Source organism: Rhinoraja longicauda, chromosome 13 (assembly GCF_053455715.1).
Source record: "Rhinoraja longicauda isolate Sanriku21f chromosome 13, sRhiLon1.1, whole genome shotgun sequence".
Taxonomy (NCBI): domain Eukaryota; kingdom Metazoa; phylum Chordata; class Chondrichthyes; order Rajiformes; family Arhynchobatidae; genus Rhinoraja; species Rhinoraja longicauda.
This window is the reverse complement of record NC_135965.1, coordinates 30,024,402-30,049,655: the sequence shown is the minus strand read 5'-3', so window position 1 is coordinate 30,049,655 and position 25,254 is coordinate 30,024,402. Positions and strand designations below refer to the sequence as shown.

The following is a 25,254-nucleotide window of genomic DNA, read 5'->3' as shown; positions in this document are numbered from 1 at the left end:
GAGCACATGGTATTGCGGGTAGGGTACTGACATTGGTTGAAAATTGGTTGGCAGACAGAAAGCAAAGAGTGGGGATAAACGGGTCCCTTTCAGAATGGCAGGCAGTGACTAGTGGGGTACCGCACGGTTCGGTGCTAGGACCGCAGCTATTTACCATATACATTAATGACTTGGATGAAGGGATTAAAAGTAACATTAGCAAATTTGCAGATGACACAAAGCTGGGTGGCAGTGTGAACTGTGAGGAAGATGCTATGAGGTTGCAGGGTGACTTGGACAGGTTGTGTGAGTGGGCGGATGCATGGCAGATGCAGTTTAATGTGGATAAATGTGAGGTTATCCACTTTGATGGTAAGAACAGGAAGGCAGATTATGATCTGAATGATGTCAAGTTAGGAAAAGGGGAAGTACAGCGAGATCTGGGTGTCTTAATGCATCAGTCACTGAAAGGAAGCATGCAGGTACAGCAGGCAGTGAAGAAAGCCAATGGAATGTTGGCCTTCATAACAAGGGGATTTGAGTATAGGAGCAAAGAGGTCCTTCTGCAGTTGTACAGGGCCCTGGTGAGACCGCACATGGAGTATTGTGTGCAGTTTTGGTCTCCAAACATGAGGAAGGACATTCTTGCTATTAAAGGAGTGCAGCGTAGGTTCACAAGGTTAATTCCTGGAATGGCGGGACTGTCGTACGTTGAAAGACTGGAGCGACTGGGCTTGTATACTCTGGAATTTAGAAGGATGAGAGGGGATCTTATTGAAACATATAAGATTATTAAGGGATTGGACACGCTAGAGGCAGGAAACATGTTCCCGATGTTGGGTGATTCCCGAACCAGCAGCCACAGTTTAGGAATAAGGGGTAGGCCATTTAGAACGGAGGTGAGGAAGAACTTTTTCACTCAGAGTTGTGAAGCTGTGGAATTCTCTGCCTCAGAAGGCAGTGGAGGACAATTCTCTGGATGCTTTCAGGAGAAAGTTACATAGAGCTCTTAATGATAGCGGAGTCAGGGGATATGGGGAGAAGGCAGGAACGGGGTACTGATTGTGCATGATCAGCCATGATCACGGTGAATGACGGTGCTGACTCGAAGGGCCGAATGGCCTACTCCTGCACCTAATGTCTATTGTCTATTGTCTATTAATATAAAGGGAGGTGTGCTGCCTCCTGGTCATTAAAGATAACCTATCAACACTCCATATCTTTGTTTTTGCGACACTGAGTGTGCAAGTGATTGCAAGCAAACGCAAAGATATGCAGGAAGCTAGTAAACCCTTCTAGTAAACCTTTCTTGTTTTACTGCCATCAACTTCATTTGTATTGATCATAAACATCTCGTGCCATATATTAAGATACTCTGCAACTACAAGTGACAGACTGGAAAATAAAATTTCACTGATTCTATTTGTTTTTGTGGTTTTATTTCAGAAAAGGCTAGATTTCTCAAAGGAAGATCATGTGTGATCTTTTCTGTAAGCATCAAAATGTGTGGGGTGGGTAGAGGTAGTTGAGTGAGAGTTTGGTTGATGAAGAAATACAAGTGATGTACATTAATTAAATTTTAGTAAAGCATTTTACAAAGTCTAAACTGGCAGACACATTATAAAAGTAAAAGCTTAAGGGAAAATTTGATATTAAATTCAAATTTGTCTTAGTGATATTGAAGATCATATATTAGTGGTCAATGGTGCTTTTGCAACTAAACAGCTTAAACAGTGGGGATCTTCATTGCCAGGAAGCTTGCTTTTCATGATCATATCAATTAATTAACTTAATCTAAGGTCTTCCATTTCAATGTCACATGTACCATTGTCACATGTACCATTTAAGATACAGTGAAATTTGATTTACCGTACAGTCATACCAGAAAAAAAGTAACGAGATACACAACTACATAAAAGTTAACATAAACATCCACCACAGCGGCTCCCCCACATTCCTCACTGTGATGAAAGGCGATAAAGTCTTATCTTCTTTCCTTCTTATTTTCACGTGAACGGGGTAGTTGAACCATCCGCAGTCATGGCGATTGAAGCTCCCGCAGCCGGCGATCGAAGCTCCTGCGATCGGGGCAGTTGAAGCTCCTGTGGCTTGGAGCTCCCAAAGTCAATCCCTAACCAAAGGACCACGAGTTCCACGATGTTAAGTCTGCAGGCTCCTGCAGTTGGAGCTCCCGAGGTTGATCCCTGACAAAGGGACTGCCAGCTCCACGATGTGCAGTCCGCAGGCTCCCGCAGTTGGAGCTCCCAAAGTCGATCCGAAGCAAAGGGACCGCCAACTCCTCGATGTTAGGCCGCACTGACGGAGATACAATACGGATAAAAATTGCATCTCCGTCTAGGAAAGAGATTAAAAAAAGTTTCCCCAGCCCCCCACCTACCCCCCACATAATACAAAGCTAAAGATACACTAAAACATACCTTTATCCTCTGTACCCATCACCCACATACCATCTCCTAATTCCACCCCTCTCCCTTATATGTTTCTAACTAATTCTCTTAGCCCCTGACTCACCTCTCGCTTTACCTATTTATACTAGCTTGACACTTTGACCTGATGTTGGGAGCTAATCTGAAACATCGTCCATCCCTTTCCCTCCACTGACGTTGCTCGACTCACTGACTTCTTTGCTTTGTATTTAGATATGTTTGAAAAATGTCAAGGTCCCCACCTACCTTAAAAGGACATCCAAGGTGACAAGCCTCAATCACAACTGCAGTGCCACGGATTTACCACCCGATGACTAAAAAGACTGGTGAAGGAAAGGAGGCAGCTGAGAAAACAGTGGAGGAAGGCCACAGAGGCAGAAAGGAAAGGACTCGAGGCACTGCAGGCAGACGTAAAGCAGCGCCTGGCAATCCTGCGAAGAGCAGAATGCTTGAGAAAGCAACACAAGAAGAAAGAACGGGCAAGGACAGGCTTTTACAGAGATCCATATGTTTGTCAAAATCCTCTTTGTCAAGGAGAAGAGCGGGATCCTGAAAGTACCTGTAAGGGAACTGGAGGAGCACCTGAGGAAGACGTACTCCGATAACCTGAGGCATGAGCCAGTCACCATTCCAGACGACATGCCACCTATTCACCCACCTGAGCACCAGATGGACACAAGGCCTCCTACATGGAAGGAGGTGGAGAACACAGTTAAACGAGCAAGATCGGCATCAGCCCCAGGGCCCAATGGCATTCCATACAGGCTCTATAACAACACCCCTGGTGTCCTGAAATACCTCTGGAAGTTAATGAAAGTGGCGTGGGGGAAAGGAATCATACCTAAGGCATGGCGAAGGGCAGGAGGGATCCTAATTCCCAAAGAAAAGAACTCCTCAACCATTAGCCAATTCCGCCAGATCAGCCTTCTGAATGTGGAAAGAAAGATCTTCTTTGGTGTTGTGGCCCAAAGACTCTCAGCGTTTTTGCAGAGCAACAACTTCATTGACACGTCAGTGCAGAAAGCAGGGGTACGTGGCTTCTCAGGATGTCTGGAACATGCAAACGTCATCTGGCACCAGGTACAAACTGCCAAGAAAGAAAAGAGAGATCTGCATGTGGTTTTCTTAGATCTTGCCAATGCCTTTGGTTCGGTGCCCCATGAGACTCTTTGGGCAGCTTTTAACTTCTTCCAGGTCCCAGAGGTCACCACAAAGCTGGTAAAAGCTTATTTCCAGGACCTCCAGTTCTGCATCACAACACAGGACAACACTACCGCCTGGCAGCACCTTGAGATAGGCATAATGGCGGGCTGTACCATCTCTCCTCTGGTTTTTACCATGGCAATGGAGCTAATCATTTGAACATCACGACGGGTAGTCGGAGGGGAACGCTTGAAGAGTGGGCTGCGTCTTCGTCCAATCAGGGCGTACATGGACGACATGACCACTATAACAACAACAAAAGCATGCACCAAACGCCTGCTGGATAAACTCCAGGAAAACATCAAATGGGCACGAATGGAGATTAAACCCAGCAAATCCTGCAGTATTTCCATCGTCAAAGGCCGGCTCACTGACGAAATGTTCTGCATCAACAACGAGACAATACCAACTGTCCTGGAGAAGCCTGTCAAAAGCCTTGGGCGATGGTACACCGCACACCTCAAGGACGCAGAGCAGGTGGAACAACTCAGGCAGGATACAATCAGTGGCCTCAAGCAAATCAACAACACTGCTCTCCCAGGGAAGCTGAAGCTTTGGTGCCTTCAATTCGGCCTGCTGCTCCAACTCATGTGGCCAATTACCATCTATGAGGTCACTTTATCCCATGTCAACCAGCTGGAGAGACTGGTGAACTCACAAGTGAGGAAGTGGCTTGGGCTACTGAGATGCCTCAGCAGCATAGGACTCTATGGAAATGGAGCCCTCTCACTGCCAGTCTCAAGCCTGGTGTAGGAATTCAAATGCGCCAAAGCAAGGCTGGACATGACACTAACAGAATCCCGGGACCCAATAGTTAGAGGTGTCGCTCCAACCCTGGCAACAGGGAAGAAATGGACTCCAGCATCAGTGGTACAGGATGCAAAATCTGCCCTCTGACACCGGGACATAGTGGGCCATGTCCAACAAGGCCGAGGGGGCTTTGGCCTGGGAGCAATGAAACCTACCTGGCAAAAGGCTACTCCAGCTGAACGTCGGCACCTGGTGGTGGAGGAGGTGTGCCGCCAAGAAGAAGCAGCCAGGTGTGCCAAAGCTATATCTCAAGCCAAGCAAGGCCGCTGGATGAGGTGGGATAGCATTGAGAAGAGGAAGATCACATGGAGTGAGCTGTGGAACATGGCGTCAAGTATGTTGAGCTTTATTATCAGAGCCACATATGACATCCATCCCTCTCCCACAAACTTAAATCTTTGGCTGGGAGAGGATCCAGCCTGCCCCCTGTGTGCAGTTCCAGCAAACCTCAAGCACATCCTGGTCGGTTGTAAGACCAGCCTAACACAAGGCAGATACACCTGGCGACACAACCAGGTGCTGAGGTGTTTGGCAGCTGCACTTGAGTGCAAGAGAATTACCACCAACGCCATGCCTATCAATGCCCAGTTAACATTCCCGCAAATCACTGGCTGCGGCTGAAAAGAAAAGATGCTGTCTGGGCTGCCACGTGACCATCTAGAGGCTATCCATAAGACACACACCCAGGTCTGATCACCCTGCGGTGGGCCTGCCTCGACTGAGGGTGTCTTGTGATAAAAGGCCGAAACACCCAGTGACGTTGAGGTACACAACTGAAGATGTGTCTGAATGGTAGCAACATCACCTAGTGTTCACCCCCAATAACAACACCAGTCAACTGTAGTGCAAACCTTAGGGATTGTAACATCTAGTCCTACTAATCAATTCCTCATCTCTTTCCTTTTATTCTGAGTTCTCTGATTGTCCTTGTGGCTATCTAAATGTCATATAAACATTTCTATACTATCAGTTTCCACCAATTCCCCTGGTAATGTGCTCTAGGTACTTTCATATAACACACTGTAAAAAAAAATCGTTCCGTGAATCATCTTTTAGCTATTCTCCTGTCACCTTAAAAATACGTTGTCTTGTATTTGATAGTTCCACCCTCATGCAGTAGATGAGCTTAGCGGAGTTGCATGTGTACCTCTGTTCAAATTACACGGTGTGCCAAGACCTGCTGGATTTCCATTTTAACTTACCTTTCGATTCTCATACGGACATTTCCATCCTGGTCCTCCTCCATTGCCAGAGTTAAATTACATAGAAACTGGAGGAACAGCACCTCATATCCCATTTGGGTGGTTTGCAATTCTACTGTATGAACATTGAATTCTCCAATTTTAGGTAAGCAACTGACAAAAACTCCCCCCCCCCTTCCTTTTTCCCTCTTCTTCCCTGCTTGCCTGTGCCCCACATGGATGTGCACCCATTTCTCCTTCTCCTCTTCTCCTCTTCTCCCCTTCTCCCCTTCTCCCCATCCCCTTCCACATATAATCCTTCCTCTGGCTTTACATTTCACACTTCTATCCTTATCTCCTTGGCTCACACTCTTTGACATTTCATCTATGGTCTTTGTCCAACATCTCCCAATCCAAACCTCACACACCTGTAACCATGTGTCACTTGCCAGACTTTGTCCAGCCCCTCCCCCCCCCACCTCTCTTCCAGCTTGTTTCCTCGCCTCCCACAATCAGTCTGAAGAAGGGTCAAAAACTCAAAATGTTGCCTATGCAAGTTTCCAAAGATGCTGCCTGATCCATTAAGTTACTCCAGCATTTTCTGTACCAGAATTATGATTTCACATAAAGTAAACTGACCATGTGCCCTTGGATATGAGAGATTTTCGATGAAATCACAATGATGCAGTCAAGTTATATTCTTTCTGCCATCTTTGACTTTCAAATTAACTTTTGTGTTTAATTTCAACTTGACATGTCTATTAACATCATAATGAATAGGTTCAGTGCGGTTTCAATTGTACTAAAAAATGCAAAAACATCTATAAAGCATGTACACAATCTCGTACACAATTTGCATTAGTAAGGCGCTAATTACTCAGGGAGAGCAGAAGAATAATACCTGTGATGTCTGCTGTAATAATAGACTGCATAACTTTCTCAAAGGTTAAATAAACCAACAAAGTGTCGCATGGAAATTATGGCTTTACAACAATATTTCAGTCAACATTGACATGTTCTTTATTTTAAAAATACACATTGATTTAATGCAGTGAAAGGCATGTGTTCACAATACAATAGATTTGTTGTTGGTGGTAAAACTGGAAGAACAAACTTTGAAAGTCAAATAACTAGTTATTCAAACATTTATAATACATCCTTCATTCCAGCGTACTTGCAATGCGGGGGTGGGGGGGTGGGGTGGGTGGGATGGGGGGGATGGGTGGGGGATGGGTGGGAGGTGGGGGGGGTGGGGGGTGGGTGTTGGGGGTGGGGGGGGGGGGTGGGGAGAAAGAGGGAGAGAGAGAGATATGTTTCCTCAGTCTCTTGGGGAAGAAGAGGCATCGGTGCGCCTTCTTGGCCGTTGCTTCAGTCTGGTTGATGCACAACATATCATTGGTGATATTTACACCAAACAACTGAAGCTGAAGCTTGAAAAATACATTTTCAAGAGTCATTCATAGGATACTACAACACACAAACAGGCCCTTCATCCCACAATGTCTGTGCCGAACATGATGCCAAGTTACACTAACCTTCTATGCCTGCATGTGATCCATAATCCTCCATTATGTGATCCATAATCTGCAAATCCATGTGTCCATCTAAAAGGCTTTTAAACATCACTATTGTATCTGCTTCCACCACCATACATGGCAGTACATTGCAGATATGCACCTCTCTTTGTGTAAAGAATTTGCCCTCCAAATCTCCTTTAATCTTTCCCCTTCTGAACTTAAAGCTATCTCCTCTAGTCTTTGACATTTCCACCCTATTAAAATTTAAACTTACTGTTTAAAATTGTTTACTGTTTAGTGTCTTGTTTAAATTGTTTACTGTTTAGAGTCTTGTTTAAAATTGTTTACTACTTAAGAATCTTAAGTGTATGTATGTTTTGGGTCTAGACCCTGCTTCAGTATGTGTTGTATGTATGAATAAAGTATAAATGTGCCTTTTGGTGCATCAAAGCCTTATGGGTTTGAATGATTTTCTTGAGGTGTGTGTGACTAGCCCAGAGTCGGTGAATTAAGGACCAGAGGACATAGGTTTAAGGTGAAGGGGAAAAGATTTAATAGTAATCTGAGGGGTAACTTTTTCTCACAGAGGGTGGTGGGTGTATGGAACAAGCAGCCAGAAGAGGTAGTTGGGGCTGGGACTATCCCAACATTTAAGAAGCAGTTAGACAAATACATGGATTGGACAGATTTGGAGGGATATGGACCATATACAGGCAGGTGGGACTAATATAGTTGGGACATGTTGGCCGGTGTGGGCAAGTTGGGCCAAAGGGCCTGTTTCCACGCTGTATCACGCTATGACTATGACTATATATTCTCAGTGCCTATAAATTCAATAATGTCATGCTCAGTAGTGTTCCCGCCCATCTTTAAACAAAACACCTTTTTCACTTATGTGGTCCTCTAAGGTGATATCTCTTCCCTGGTCAGACCGGACTCTGCTGCAACGGAGTGACCCTAGATTGTGATCCTCCCACACTAAGTCTTGGCATTGGTTGCATCAAGCTTCATTGAGTCCCTCAGCATGTTCTCCTGAAGTCTGGATCGAGCATGTTACTGTGCTGGTAGGCCAACAAGTTTTGAGCAAATGAAAGAGCATCTTTCATCGAGTTGATGATCTTCCAGCAGTACTTGATGCCCATCTCCATCCCATTCCAATTACCTGGCAAACACTTCCCTAGATGGACCTACAACTAAACTATCTAGCATCCCTAACAGCCGATTTAAAAGATTCTAGCAAGGATTGCAATAAATTCTGGACTGTGCTGGAGACAGCCAGCATGAAGCTTGACACGATAGTTACAATTACCCTCAGTGAGGCTTCGGGAAGTAGTAATCACATACTAAGTGAAATAAAGTGGATGGAGCTTCTCAGATTGCATTTCAAAACTCTCACGAGATGGATAAAGGTAAAGTTCATGAAATTATGAAAAAATTATTGAGTTTTTCGGGAGACTAGACAGGGTCAATGACCAATCGTCTTGTAAGAACTGGGAGGAACTGTGCCTGCAGCAATCATTTCCGAGGCTGCAAGTGTTCATTATTGTCATGACAAATTAGATAACTTCCAGATTTGTTATCGATACAAACATTGCTTGAATTGTAAGCAGTGGAAGCATAAACATTTAAAAGTCATTGATCGATGCCGTGAATGTGCAAAGGTGTGGCAGGCAGATTCTATTGAAGGTAAGTCTGTGTGAACAACTTTGGATATAAAAATCCTATTTCAGAGTACTTTTGATAAGGTGCCAAACAAGAGATTATTGAATAATTTTGAGTGCACATAACGGAGGCAGTTTACTGTTAAGGATCGAGGACTGAATAATGACCAGAAAGTGGAAAATAAGAGTAGATAGTTGGGACCAGTGAGTTGCCGCAGGAATTGGTGCAGTTGAATCCGTTGTTCTTAATCTTTATCAATGATTTGGGCAAGGGGATCAAGTATAATAAATCCAGATTTGCTGATAACACACAGGTAGGTGGCTGTGTGGGCTGTGACGATGAAGCAGAGAGGAATTGGGGAATACAGAGAGGCTGTATGGAAGAGTATTTATATGGCAGATGGAATACAATAAATAAAAATGAGGCGTCATCAATTTAAGAAGAAAAAAATAGAAAGATGGTGTATTTCATAACATGTTAGGTGATTATAAAAGGTTTTAATTTTCTGTTGGCCTTGGGTGTCTTTGAATTCAAATCCCAGAAAGTAAATATTCAGGGTCCAGTAGCAATTGATTGCAAGGTGAACATAAATATAAACTTCTCTGCCTTGAAATCTGAATAACAGGAAACACTAAATAGGTCAGGCAGATCAAAAGAAAAAGAAATAGCTTGCATTTTCAAATGAAAGAAAAACAGATTGAGAACCAGAGAAAAGAGAGATAACAAGTTGGCCTTAAACGTGTAGGGTGGTGGAGGGGTTATTGGATAGAATCACACACATAGGGCGAGATCACAACCACTGTGGAGTCTTGCCGATTACCTATTTGAAAGGTTAACAAAGTAATTTTATTCATTGTTTATTACTTGGTGTTAAATACTTTTCATCGATCTTTATCCTTCATGTGATAGTGTGCTCAAAATCCTGAAAATTCCAGCAAAATATAGTGTAGGCAAATTGTCCATTTTGGCGATGTGTGGAAAACCAATGGATGTGGCTTTAATGTGATTGGCATGAGAACAAGGGGTTGACATGAGGAAAACGCTTTTCAAATTTAATGGTGACAGAGGGAATGGAAGCCGATTCTATTGTTTCTTTGAAAAATAAAATGGATTGAAATTTGGGAGATAAATACCTTCTTTTTTGCTGCAGCAACCCCTTAATACCACGGATCAATGTTTCAGAGCCAGTCCCCCATCACAATTTAACTATTGCTCCAGTTAAATTTACAAAACTAAAATGTCATCAATATAATTTTATTTTGGCTGCTTACTGAGTTGTGTCTATTCTTTATCAACAGAAAATATGTGAGGCTTTGGTTTTGGAGAATCAGCATTCAGCCTTTTCCAATCTCAGCATATCTATTAACTCTATTCTCTGTCCACTGTACCCTTGGTCAATTATTCCCTTGATCAATAACTTTCCTCCATTGACACAAACTTTTATCATAATATCACTCTCAAGCAGGCAATTGCCTTTTTGAGGACCACATGGATTATTTGCCCAGAACATTCTGTCCATTACCTTTGACCAGAATATCTAATTTTTCACCTGTTACGTGATGGCTCTTTCTGATCGGCTCAAATTTATTGAGATATTTTGTCACCCTGTCCTTAATTATAGTTTCCAATAAGTTCATCACAATAAATGATAGACAGATCTATCATTTCCTGAATTCTCTCTCCCAAACATGATATCCTAGTAAGCAATGGTTGCTGCCATTAACGAAGTGACTATATTTTGCTTTCATTTTTATGCTAAGCAATGAATCCTAACACATGTCAATTGGATCATTAATGGTAATGTGTGTGCTTTAATACTAAATAAAACCCTACATTGTTTCACAGGATCCTTTCAAGAAACAACAGCTTCACAACATGGCTCCCATGCATAGTGCATGTTTCCTTGTCTTTATAATTGGAATTTTTTTTCTGTTGTACGTAAGTTGGTTTATGAACACCGTTCAAGATATTCAAGGCTACTTCTCCAGAAATTTACAAACGGAGGGCACAGCTGCCACAGAGATTTCTCCTCTGAACACAATAACTCAGATTTTATTTGTGGAGTCGACTGACAATGTAAAGCTGAAGCCTTTGACAGTGTGTTCAGTGGAGTCCGCTGCTCGTTTAAACCCACATAAACAAATCTACTACTTCATGAAGGGGTTCAGTGGCAAATTGAGCCAGTATCCAGAGCTTGAATACAAAAGCATCCCTTTGCTCTCCTCAGTGAAGAATGTTATCCTTCTGCCCTTAAATTCCACTGAACTGTTTGAAGACACACCGCTAAAAGGCTGGCATCAAAAGGTAACCAACAACAGGAGGCGTTTTTCAATGAATAAATTAATTATCTGACTCAAAATTAACATTTGCAAAAGGCAACATTTAAATAATGTGTCTGTGGGAAATATGAGAAGCATACTTTTTTCATTACCGTGCTAAATTACTGTATTCAATGAAATTTCGGCCATATACATAAAGTTTTCTTCTCTGTTGTTTAATATATTCCAATTATTTAGAGTACCTATTTGGTATCACAAAATTTAACAAGATGTAAGTACTTAATTTATTGTAAAACTCAGTTCACAAATAAATAGACAACTCTCTCTGCAACTCTTTGGTTCACCCATTCCTTCATCTCCCCAGGCATTTTTGCCTTCACCAGCAGGAGATGTAACACCTGTCCCTACAGCTCTTCCCTCACCTCCATCCAGGGATCCCAGCTGCATTTCTAGATGAGACAGAGGTTGACATGCACTTCCTCTATCCTCATCTACTGCATTTGGTATTCCTAATGTGGCCTCCTGTACATCAGTGAGACAAACGTAGACTAAGCTACTATTTTGCCAATAATTTGCGCTCAGTCTGCCAAGGCCTCTGAATCTACTGGTTGCTCCATTTTTACTACACTTTCCATTCCCATACCGACCTTTCTGCCCTGGGCCTCGTTCATTAACAGAGTGAGGCCAAATGCAAACTGAATCATAATCATGATCATAATCATAATCGTAATTTATTAGCCAACTATGTTTTGCAACATATGAGGAATTTGGTTTGCCATACAGTCAAACCAAAAAAGCACCAAGACACACAACTACATAAAAATTTGACATAAACACGCATACCATACGAACAGATCCACGGATGATGTGGTCTCCCAGGTTCTGCACACCGCTCTCTCTCATCTTGACAGCCAGAGGGGGGGGGGCTATGTGAGGATGCTGTTCATTGATTTTAGTTCAGCTTTCAACACAATAGTCCCCACCAGACTGGCTGAGAAGTTGCTGAAACTGGGGCTTAACACTCCCCTGTGTGCCTGGGTCCTGGACTTTCTCACTGCCAAGCCCCAAGTGGTCAAGATGGGGAGACACCTCACCCTGAACACAGGATCCCCCCAGGGTTGCGTCCTTAGCCCCCTACTGTACTCCCTGTACACACATGATTGTGTGGCCAGGTTCAGCTCCAACTCCATCATCAAGTTTGCTGACGACACTGTGGTGGTGGGCCTGATCTCCGATAACGAGGAGAAGGCCTACCAGGAGGAGGTGGCTGATCTGGCACTCTGGTGTCAGGGCAAAAGCCTCCTCTTGAATGTCACTAAAACTAAGGAGCTGATTGTAGACTTTAGAAGGGCTCAACATCCGAGGACATACACACCACTGGAGATAAATGGGATTACTGTGGATAGGGTGAGCAGCTTTAAATACCTGGGAGTCCACATCACAGAGGATCTGACATTGACAACACACATTGCCGCACTGGTGAGTAAGGCAAGGCAGCGGCTTTACCACCTCAGACAGTTGAGGAAATTCAGTCTCTCTGAGGATCCTTCAGTGCTTCTACTCTGGGGATGTAGGACGCATCTTGTCCGGAAACATCACAATCTGGTTTGGGGATAGCTCTGCCCAGGACAGGAAGGCTCTGCGGAGAGTAGTGCGTTCGGCTGAACGTATTATAGGAACTACACTCACCTCCCTGCAGGACCTATACATCAGGAGGTGCAGATCCAGAGCCAGCAACATTATGGGGACCTCTACCACCCCAGCAACGGATTGTTCCAGCTGCTACGGTCAGGCAAACGCCTCTGCTGTCACGCTGTGAAAACAGAGAGGATGAGACGGAGTTTCTTCCCACAGGCCATCAGGACTGTTAACTCTCATATCACCAGGGACTAATTTAATTTACTGTATTAATTTATTTTTTGTGTTAAAAAAAAAATTCTATTCTGTTTTGTAGTTTTAGCACAATCCGCAGGTGTTGCCACTTTCATTTCACTGCACATCTTGTATATGTATGTGACAAATAAAGTTTGTATAGCAGCTCCATAGCAGCTCCTCCACATTCCCCACTGTGATGGAAGGCAATAAAGTCTTATCTTATTTCCTCCTTCCCTCCCGCGGTGGTGGGAGGGTCGAACCATCCACAGCCGGTGATCGAGCTCCCACATCGGGACGGTCAAAACTCCTGCGGCTTGGTGTTCCCGAAATCAATCCCTAACCAGGGACCGCGAACTTCACGATGTTAAAGTCCGCAGCTCCCGCAGGTTGGAGCACCAAAGGCCGACCCCTGGCAAAGGGATCGCCCGCTGCAAGGTGTTAAAGTCTGCAGGTTCCGCGGTTTTCGAGCTCTAGAAGTCCCATACAAGAGGCCGACAACTCCACAATGTTAGGCCGCAGTGCAGACGGAGATACGACACGGAAAAATTCGCATCTCCGTCGAGGAAAGAGATTTAAAAAAGTTTCTCCCAACCACCCCACTACCCCTCACAAATACCAAAACTAAAGATAAGCTAAAAGATACATTTTACAACAAATTAAAAACACAAAGAATGAAAAAGATGAAGACAGACCATTGGTGAGGCAGCATCTTGCATTGCCCCCTTGTTGTCAATGAATGGAACCTCATATTCCATTTGGGTAATTTATAACTCAGCGTAATGAACAGTGAATTGTCTAATTTTTGATAACATGCCCCCTTTAGACCCCACATCATTTCTCCCATTATCACTCCCCATATCTCTCTAAACTTTTCCTGTTCATGTGCCTGAACAATGTCTTTGAGGTTGAAGAATGGTCTCGACCCGAAATGTCACCAATTCCTTCCCTCCAGAGATGTTGCCTGTCCTGCTGAGTTACTCCAACATTTTGTGTCCATCTTTGAAATGCTGTTATTGTAGCTGCCTCAACTAGTTCCTTTGGCAGCTCGTTCCATTACCCACCACCCATTGTTTGAAATAATTGCGTCTCGGGTTCCTATTAAATTTTCCGCCATAACCTATGCCTTCTTTTCATCAATTTCCTGACTATGTTCATTCACCCTATCTATTCCATTCAAGATTTTACATACCTCTATAAGATCATCACTCAGTCTCCTGTTGTCCAAGGAATAAAGTCCTAACCTGCCCAACTAATTTAACAACATCATGACCAGAACAGAAAACAATACACTAAGAGGGGTGCCAACAATGTCTTGTACATAACATCCCAACTTCTATATTCAATTCCTTGACTGACAAAGAATTGTGCCACTAGGGAGAGACACAAAGACTGCAGAAAGAAAGAATGCATGTTTAGCAAGAATGAAAATTAAGATAATGAATTGAACTTTATTTTGTCCATTATCCCACAGGTAAATCCAGAAAAGGAGAGGTTTTGGACCCACGTGTTTGCTGATGGCTGCAGATTAGCACTGCTGTGGAAATATGGGGGAATCTATCTGGATACTGACATTATATCAATGAGGCCAATGCCGTTTGCTAACTTTACATGCCCTGAGCATGCTGGAGCGGTCAGTAATGGGGCAATAGGTTTCCCGCATAGGCACCATCCTTTTATGTGGAATTGCATGGAAGATTTTGTGGCCAATTACATTGGACATGTTTGGGGTCAACAAGGCCCTAGACTGCTTACCCGTGTGCTGAAGAGATGGTGTCAGACAGATAATCTAGCTACCTTCATTGGCAAAGAATGCAACGGCATCTCTTTATGGATCCCAGATCGGTTCTACCCAATCCCATATCCAGCTTGGAAGAAGTACTATACTCCTTGGAAAAAGAAGGATATAGAGTGGACCTTTTCAGCAACATATGGAGCACATGTCTGGAATTTTATGAATTCCAACAACAAAAAGAAAATTGTTGCTGGAAGTGGATCATTAATTGAACATTTTTTTCAGTTGTATTGTCCAACTACATACAAAAATTTAATTCAGTTGAATCATAGTTCATGGTGATTTATATCCTGATATTGTACAATGGGTGGCAAAATTAACTTGATGGATTTTCCAAAGTTATAGTATAAATTGTATATAAAATCTCCTTTGAGCACAATTGCAATTCTCGATGCATTCATTGTTACACTTAGCTTTCTGGCAACTGTTCTTCGATTCTGGATCCAAATCTAGTTCACATGTCATTTAAATTGGAATCAAACACCAATTTCTGACAAAAAAAAGACACAAGGTGTTGGAGTAACTCTGCAGGTCAGGCAGCATCCCAGGAGAACATGGAAAAGCTGATGGAGTGAGACAAAAGAGTTGTAGAATTGCGTATTGTGAAGCCAGAGGAAGGAATGTGGGTGGAAGGTATGACGGTGGTAGAAATAGGTACGTCCAGGGGCACAGTTGAGGATGGGGGATGGGGTTAAGGGGAAAACGGGGTCAATTTCTGACCACCAGTTTGTGTGATGTATCTCTGCAACAAGGGACGTTGGGCAGTGAATTTGCAGCAGCTGTCCCACAGTCAACTCACCGTAGACCAGTGAAGTACCAGCATTTTACAGGTCTTTCTGGTGAAATTGTATTTACAGAGGAAACATTTGGGATGAACAGTGACTTGATTTTTCTAAATACTGTATAGATCTGTCAAAATATTATTTTTGTATTTGGAAGAATAATAATTCTTCAGGTGCTTAACATTACAAAGTGGCATTCTTTTATAATTGTAAAAATACAAAGCAAGTGAAATTGTTTCCAGGTAAAAGAAAAATTGATGATAAGGGAATGGCTGATAAAACAGGGATGTCCTTTAATTTTCAACCTGGTAAATAATGGAAAGGGATCAGGAAGATAGAGCCCTAAATTCATAAATCTGTACTCTACAGAAACGTGTTTTATTTTGGCCCAATTTGTCCATGCCGACGAGGCTCGCATTCCAAGAGCAGTCAATATTATGGTCAAGGAGGCGCTGAAAGTCCTGATGCGTATGAAGGTAGACAAATTTCCCGGGCCTTATCAGATAAATCTGAGGACACTGTGGGAAGCTAGAGTGGACATTTCAGGGACCCTGGCTGTGATTTATGAGTCATTATTAAATATGGGTTAGGTGCCGGAAGACTGGAGGGTGGCAAATGTTGTACCTCTATTTCAGCAGGGTTGCAGGGAACAGCTTAGGAACTACAAGCCAGGGAGTCCAACAGCTGTGGTTGGAACGTTACTAGAGAGTATTCTGAATGATAAGAAATACATGCATTTGGATGGACAGAGGATGATTAGGGATAGTCAGCATTGTTTTGTATGTGGGAGATCGTGTCTTATGGATCTGATTGAATTCTTTAAGATGTGATCATAAAGGTTGACGAAGGCAGAGTTGTGGATGTTGTATATATGGATTTCAGCAAGGCATTTAACAAGGTTCCATGAGGTAGGCTGCTTTGGAAGATTAGATCACATTGGATCCAAGGAGAACTAGCCAGGAGGATAGAAAACGGCTTCATGAAAGGAAGCAGAGGGTGATGGTGGAAGGAATGCTGGAGCATAGTTCCTTGAAAATGGCATCACGTCGATAAGATGGTCAAGAAGGCCTTCAGCACATTGGCCTTCATCAGTCAATGGTGAATGGAGGTTGGAGGTCATGTCATAGTTGTATAAGATATTGGTGAGGCCACATTTAGAGTATTGTGTTCAGTTTTTGTCACTCTTTTATAGGAAAGATGTTGTTAAGCTAAAAAGGGTGCAGAGAAGATTTATGAGAACGTTGCCAGGACTTAAGAGCCTGAGCTATAGGGCGAGGTTGACCAGGCTAGGACTTTATTCCTGGGAGTGCAGGAGGATGAGGGGGTGATCTTATAGTGACATGTAAGATCATGAGAGAAAAAGATAGATTAAATGCAGTCTTTTGCCCAGAGTAGGGGAATCAAGAATCAGAAGACATGGGTTTAAGGTGAGGGAGGAAAGCTTTAACTGAGGGGCAACTATTTTTACAAAAGGGTGGCAGGTATATGGAACAAACTGCTGGAGTAGGTTGTTGAGGCAGGTACTATCACAACATTTAAAAAGCATTTAGACAGGTACATGGACAGGATAAGTTTAGAGGGATATGGGGCAAACGGAGGAAGGTGGTACCAGTGTAGATGGGCCATATTGGTCAGCATGGGCAAGTTGGGTTGAAGGACCTGTTTCTATATTGCATGAATCCATGACTTTACTTCTTTGAACTTGTGATGTCTCTAATTATTCACAAATGAAAAAAAACCTGTAGATGTCAGAAATCCAAAATAAAATCAGAAAATGCTGGAGTTCCTCAGCAAGTCATGCAGCTTCTTTTCTTTTGGTTTTACAGATTACCGCATGGAACCAGGTCCTTCGGCCCACCGTCCACATCAACCATCATCACACATTCACTAGTTCAGTGTGATTCCGCTTCCCACTTATCCACATGCTAGGGGCAATGTGGTGGCCAATTGATGCATCTCTTTAGAATGTGGGAGGAAACCGGAGCACTTGGAGAAAACAGAAGCAATCACAAAATCCAAGTTCAGGATCGAACCCGGGTTTCTGGCGCTGTGAGGCGACTTCTTGAGAAACAAAATGAGTGTTTCAAGTCAATGATTCTTCACCAGCATTTTTTGTTTTCACATTACCAATTCTGACGAAATGTTATTGACTGAAAATATTGCTGCTTTACCTGTTAAAATTAATTCCAGCATTGTTTTTTATTTGCGATGTTTCCTTCTCATCATTGTCACATGACCTATCTGTATTCCATCAAGCTTCTCTTTGTCTTACACCCATAATTGATTATTAAATCCACACAACTAGAAAGACATCATACCAAATGTAATATTAAGTAACCATGGACGTACAAAAAAAACATCTTCAATTACTCAACCAGCATTTGTAAAGCAGGTTGGCACCAACCATCATCAAAATATTTACTTTGGAATTAGATTGTGGTTGAGTTTGGAAAAATGTGTTTTATTCCTCAGAGACAATAGACAATAGACAACAGGTGCAGGAGGAGGCCATTCGGCCCTTCGAGCCAGCACCGCCATTCAATGTGATCATTGGTGATCATTCTCAATCAGTATCCCGTTCCTGCCTTCTCCCCATACCCCCTGACTCCGCAATCCTTAAGAGCTCTATCTAGCTCCCTCTTGAATGCATTCAGAGAATTGGCCTCCACTGCCTTTTGAGGCAGAGAATTCCACAGATTCACAACTCTCTGATTGAAAATGTTTTTCCTCATCTCAGTTCTAAATGGCCTACCCCTTATTCTTAAACTGTGGCCCCTTGTTCTGGACTCCCCCAACATTGGGAACATGTTTCCTGCCTCTAACGTGTCCAACCCCTCATGTCACTGCTCTACTTTTAATGCCATCAACTGGAGGTCAATTTTGTAGAAAAATATATGAAGCCAATATATTGAGATCCTCAGACATGTTTCTGCAACCTATTTTCACAGTGTTTCTTAATTTACAATAATAAGGAAATCGGGAACTCCGAAATTACAATTTTACATGCTGAAAGTCAGTTATAGTAAAAACAAGGAAATGTGTCACACCATGTAACTAACCAGCTTAGAATATTGTGATTAATTAAAAGTAATCGAGGGAGCAGTTTGCACCTACATCTGATCTGCAGGTTGAACAGCAAGAAACAGAGTGCTTAAATGGAGACAGAAGATACTGCAGGTGCTAGAATCTTGAGGAAAAACAAATTGCTGGAGGAACACAACTGGTCAGGGCCTGTGATCACATTGTATCACTCTATGACTATATAACTTAAGTCACCCACTAAGTCAAACTTGTTGCCTTGGCATCTTTTGGTAATCTGTCTACATATCTGTCTGCTTGCTATTGGGAGGCCTAAAGTATAATCCCATTAAAGTGCTTGCACCTTCCTTATTTCTAAGCATCACACTGAATCAGCTTACCTGACATTTATTCACTGCGTCTTACCCTCTCCAACTTTTGGCGTAGTCTCCTCCCTCAGCATCCTTGCTGAAGACCTTTGAACCAAAGACTCACACTTTTCTCACAAGGCACTTCCTCGACAAGGCCGCTCCCCTTCTCAGCCAATCCCCGCACTCACTCCTTCACCTGCCGCTCCTCTGCCGACCTTGAAGGTATGTGCCACACAAAAGGCAACAAATATAGTGGAGACTAATGGGATTAAAAAACAATAAATCCCAGAACAAACTGAGCTGGGGTTTTGAAGGCGCTGGGTCTGATTTCCCACATACAGTGTATTCAGAAAGTATTCAGACCTCTTCACCTTTTTCCACATTTTGCTATGTTACAGCCTTATTTAAAAATGGATTAAATTCATTTTTTATCATCAATCTACACACAATACCCCATAATAAAAAAGTGAAAACAGGTGTTTAGAAATTTTTGCAAAGTAATTAAAAAGAAATAACTGAAATATCACATTTACATAAGTATTCAGATGCTTTGCAATGACACTCAAAATTATCCTTGAGATGTTTCTACAACTTGATTGGAGTCTACCAGTGGTAAACTAAATTGCCCGGCCAAACTGAGCAATCGGGGAAGAAGGGCCTTGGTCAGGGAGGTGACCAAGAACCCGATGGTCACTCTGACAGAGCTCCAGAATTGCTCTGTGGAGTTGGGAGAACCTTCCAGAAGGACAACTATATATGCAGCACTCCACCAATCAGGCCTTTATGGTAGAGTGGCCAGACAGAAGCCACTCCTCAGTAAAAGACACATGACAGCCTGCTTGGAGTTTGCCAAAAGGCACCTAAAGGACTCTCAGGCCATGAGAAACAAGATTCTCTGGTCTGATGAAACCAAGATTGAACTCTTTGGCCTGAATGCCAAGCGGCACCGCTCATCACCTGGCCAATACCATACCTACGGTGAAGCATGGTGGTGGCAGCATCATGCTGTGGGGATGTTTTTCAGCGGCAGGAACTGGCAGACCAGTCAGGATTGAGGGAAAGATGAACGGAGCAAAGTACAGAGAGATCCTTGATGAAAACCTGCTCCAGAGGATTCTGGACCTCAGACTGGACAACGACCCTAAGTACACAGCCATGACAACGCAGGAGTGGCTTCATGACAAATACAGGTGTGCCAAGCTTGTCGTGTCATACCCAAGAAGACTTGAGGCTGTAATCGCTGCCCAAAGTGCCTCAACAAAGTACTGAGTAAAGGGTCTGAATACTTATGTAAATGTGATATTTAGGTTATTTGTTTTTAATTACTTTACAAAAATTTCTAAACACCTGTTTTCGCTTTTTTATTATGGGGTACTGTGTGTAGATTGAAGATAAAAAAATGAATTTCATCCATTTTAAAATAAGGCGGAAATGTAGCAAAATGTGGAAAAGTGAAAGGGTCTGAATACTTTCTGAATGCATTGTATTGGAAGGTAGGAAATAGAACTTTACTTTTTAAGACCAGTTTGCGTAACATCAGTAGAGAGTAAAATGTTGGAATCTATTGTAAAGGGAATAATATAAAAGGCACTTAGAAATTAATAATAAGATTGAGAAGTGGATAAAGATGAACCGGTTTTATGTATATTTGGCCTTCAAGAGGTTTCTTGATAAGATGACAAATGAGAGATTATTAAACAAATTACAATGCATATTGCATATAGCAGGACACAAACCTCAAATGTGATGATAAGGAAATATACCTGATGCATCGAAAACTTGACGTGGCTTGAGGTTCTTATGAAAAAGCTCCTGTGATATAATGTTGCGTCTTTTGAATATTAATAGCATTAACATGGGAACAACTATTTCGCTTAGCAGTAAGAATCAAATACCAGAGATTCCACATTTATGGTAATTATTAGATTGATTAGAGGTGAAATTAAAAAGTATTATTCTCAGAGGGTGGACGAGCCTGAAGTTGTTTGATAGCTTTGGATGAGAGCATGCTGCGAAATCTGAATCTTCAAAAGACAACTTTTGCCAAGCAATTAGAAAGTCTGATTTCTTTTGTGGCTCCAAACTCTACTTGAATGCTTCAGTATATTATTTATCTTTCTTTATGATAGATAGATTCTTGATAAGTACAGGCGTCAGAGGTTATGGGGAGAAGACAGCAGAATGGGGTTAGGAGGAACAGAGATAAATCACCCTTGATTGAATGTCGGAGTAGATTTGATGGGCCAAATGGCCTAATTCTACTCCTGTCACATGATCTTTTGTGAAACGATTACTTCATAATTTTCTGATTTCTTTTACTCATTTTTATTATAGGTGGAAAGTACATTATCAGTTATCCCATCATAAATGACGATAGTTGAGTTGTGCATTGAAAATAAATAAATGGTGATGACAATTCCAATACCAGAGCAGCAATTAACAAATGGAAGGGCTGATGGGAAAGTGGATGTAATGACACGCTAGTCTGAATAAAGGACAGGTAGGGAGAGGTTCATTAATATGGGATAATAAAGGGATGAAGTGTGTTTACTTCAATGCAAGGAGTATTATGGGAAAAGCTTCGAGCCAGCACCGCCGTTCAATATGATTATGGCTGATCATCTAAAATCAGTACCCCGTTCCTGCTTTTTCCCCATATCCCTTGATTCCTTTGGCCCTAAGAGATAAATCTAACTCTTTTGAAAGCATCCAGTGAATTGGCCTCCACCTCCTTCTGTGGCAGAGAATTCCATAGATTCACAGCTCTCTGGGTGAAGAAGTTTTTCCTCATCTCAGTCCTAAATGGCCTCCCGCTTATTTCGTAAATTGTGACCCCTGGTTCTGAACTCCCCCAACATCTGGAACATTTTTCCTGCATCTAGCCTGTCCAATCCTTTAAGCTTTTATATGGTTCTATAAGATCCCCTCTCATCCTTCTAAATTCCTGTGAATACAAGCTGAGTCGACCCATTCTTTTATTATCTGTCAGTCCCGCTATCCCGGAAATTAACCTGGTGAACCTACGCTGCATTCCCTCATTAGCAATAATGTCCTTCCTCAAATTAGGAGACCAAAATTGCACACAATACTCCAGATGCGGTCTCACCTGGTCCATATACATCTGCAGTAGGACCTCCTTGCTCCTAAACTCAAATCCTCTCGTAATGAAGGCCGAAGTGCCATTGGATTTCTTCACTGCCTGTTGTATCTGCCTGCTTACTTTCAGTGACTGGTGTACAAGCACACCCAGGTCTCTTTGCACCTCTCTTTTCCTAATCTGACACCATTCAGATAATAATCTGCCTTCCTGTTCTTGCCACCAAAGTGGATAACCTCACATTTATCCACATTATACTGCTTCTGCCATGCTTCTGCCTGCTCACTCAACGTATCCAAGTCATCCTGCAGCCTCATAGCATCCTCCTCGCAGCTCACACTGCCACTCAGCATTGCGTCATCCGCAAACTAAGAGATGTTACATTTAATCTAAATCGTTAATGTATATTGTAAACAATTGGGGTCCCAGCACCGAGACTTGGGGCATCCCAGTAGTCACTGCCTGCCATTCTGAAAAGGACCCATTAATTCCTACATTTTGCTTCCTGTCTGCCAGTTCTCTATGCATGTCAATACCTACCCCAATACCATGTGCTCCAATTTTTACAGTAATCTCTTGTGTGGGCCTTTGTAAAAGTATTTTTGAAAGTCCAGATACACTACCTCCACTGGTTCCCCCTTATCAATCCTACTTTTACACCCTCAAAAAATTCCAAAAGATTAGTCAAGCATGATTGCCCCTGAAAGTCCATGCTGACTTTGACCAATTCTGTCACTGCTGTCCAAATGCGTTGCTATAACATCTTTAATAATCGACTACAGCATCTTCCCCACTACTGATGTAAGGCTAACTGGTCTATAATTCCCCATTTACTCTCTCCCTCCTTTCTTAAAAAGTTCAGTTACATTGACTACCATCCAGTCCACAGGAACTGATCCAGAGTCGAGAGAACATTGGAAAATGATCACCAATGCATCCATGATTCGTAGGGCCACCTCCTTGAGTACACAGGGATGCAGACCATCAGGCCCTGGGGATATATCTACCTTCAGTCCCAACAGTTTACCTAACACCATTTCCTGAATAATGTGGATTCCCTTCAGTTCCTCCCACTAGATCCTCGGTCTCCTCGTATTTCTGGGAGGTTGTTTGTGTCTTCCTTAGTGAAGACAGAACCAAAGTACTCATTTAACTGTTCTGCCTTTTCCTTGTTTCCCATTATAAATTCACCTGTCTCTAATTGTAAGGGACTTACATTTGTCTTCACTAATCTTTTCCTTTTAAAATATCTAAAGAAGCTTTTAGAGTCAGTTTTTATATTCCCCGCAAGCTTTCTTTCATGCTCTTTCCCCCCCTCTTAATTAACCCCTTTGTCCTCCTCTGTTGAGTTCTAAATTTCTCCTAGTCCTCCAGTTTGCTGCTTCCTCTAGCCAATTTATTTGCCTTTTCCCCTGGATTTAACACTATCCTTGATTTCCCTCGTTAGCCACGGTTGGGCGGCCTTCCCCGTTTTATTTTTTCGCCAGACAGGGATGAACAAATTTTGGAGTTCATCCATGCAGTCTTTAAATCTTTGCCATGGCTTCTCCACCATCAACCCTTGAAGTATAACTAGACCAAGTGCACCTGTTGGGCCCAACCTCTCCAGCATTGGTGCAGTTTCCTCTCCACTCCCTAACCTCTCCCCCCTCTCTAACCCCCTCACCCCCTCCCCCTCTTCCCCCTCCCCCTCCTCCCCTCCCCCTCCCCCTCCCCCTTTCACCCCCTCCCCTCCCCTCCCTCCACCCTCCACCCCCCTCCCCCTCCCCGTTTCCTCCCTCCCTCCTCCCCATCCCTCCTCACTCCGTCCTCCCCTCCCCGCCTCCATCCACCTCCACCCCTCCCCCTCCCCTCCCCCTTCCCCTCCCCTCTCCCCTTCCCTTCCCTCGCAATCATCTACCTAAACCCCCATTATCCTCCCGAAGGCAGGAGAATAGGGTTGAGAGGGAAGGATAGATTAGCCACGTTTGAATGGTGTGGACTTGATGGGCCGAATGGCCTTATTCTGCTCCAAGAACTTCACAGTATCTTCAGAGGTCTCCAAGTATTTTTTCTTGCTTTCAGAGATATTTAATTAACTAGACATTTGTTGCTGAAAATGTGAACAGGAAATGGTGAGAAACTGACACGAAGAATTCTCTAAAGTCCTCCAGCACCTCGTTCCATACACCCACCAGGGGCCACAGTTTAAGAATAATGCGTAGACCATTTAGAACGGAGATGAGGAAAAACCTTTTCAGTCAGAGAGTTGTAAATCTGTGGAATTCTCTGCCTCAGAAGGCAGTGGAGGCCAATTCTCTGAATGCATTCAAGAGAGAGCTAGATAGAGCTCTTAAGGATAGCGGAGTCAGGAGGTATGGGTAGAAGGCAGGAATGGGGTACTGATTGAAAATGATCAGCCATGATCACATTGAATCTATTGAATGTAGCACATAATCTATTAAAATTACTTCCAGCATTCCAAAATTCCTTCCATTTTGATATGTTCCTTATTACGATTGTCATGTTACGACATGTTTTCCATCAAACCGCTCTTTGTGCATGCCCATATATCATCAAACCTCTCTTTAGGCACACCCTTCAGTCGTAATTAAAGTTACGCAAACATCAACTCAAAATACCAAATGCTAAACTAAATGACCGAGGACAGTCTCACGAAACATCTTCATTGACACTGCCAGTTTAAAACAGGTGAGTGATAAAGCTCAAACATATTTACTTCGGAATTATACTGTACTTTGGTTCTTATGTTGGAAAAAAGTGTTTTATTTTTCATGTTTTTGGGTTCTGTTGATATCTTCAATTGGAAAGTGATCTGTGGAAAAATATAACAATGGAATGTCTAGCAATCCCCCAGTTGCCAAACATTTAAGTCCCCTTCCCATTCCCATACTGACCTTTCTGCCTTGTGCTCCACCACTGTGAGAGTGAGGTCGCACGCAAATTGGAGGAGCAGCATCTCTGATTTCCCTTGGGCAGCTTACAACCCAGCGGTATGAATATCAATGTTTTTTTCTAATTTCAAGTGAGACGAATTCCCTCTCTCTCCACCCCTCTCCCACCCTAGTTTCTTGCTAGTTTCACTGTTTGTATCCCTTTGTTGTCTCCTCTTCCATGGCCAACACTGGACCATTGTGGTCTGCACTGTAACTAACTTATCACTGCCGGCACCTTTGCAAACCTCATTTCCCTCTCGCCTGACTCTCAGTCTGAAGAAGGGTCTCTACCCAAAATGTCACCT

The 25,254-nt window shown here is 42.9% G+C and overlaps 1 protein-coding gene across 1 annotated transcript; it reads left to right on the top strand.

The window, feature by feature from the left end:
* The first annotated feature begins 10,674 nt into the window (after positions 1-10,674).
* Positions 10,675-15,027, top strand: LOC144599204 (alpha-1,4-N-acetylglucosaminyltransferase-like). The gene is made up of 2 exons (XM_078409952.1): positions 10,675-11,103; positions 14,425-15,027. Exons 1-2 carry the CDS (start codon positions 10,675-10,677, stop codon positions 15,025-15,027), a joined length of 1,032 nt encoding a protein of 343 aa, XP_078266078.1.
* Positions 15,028-25,254: the final 10,227 nt, after the last annotated feature.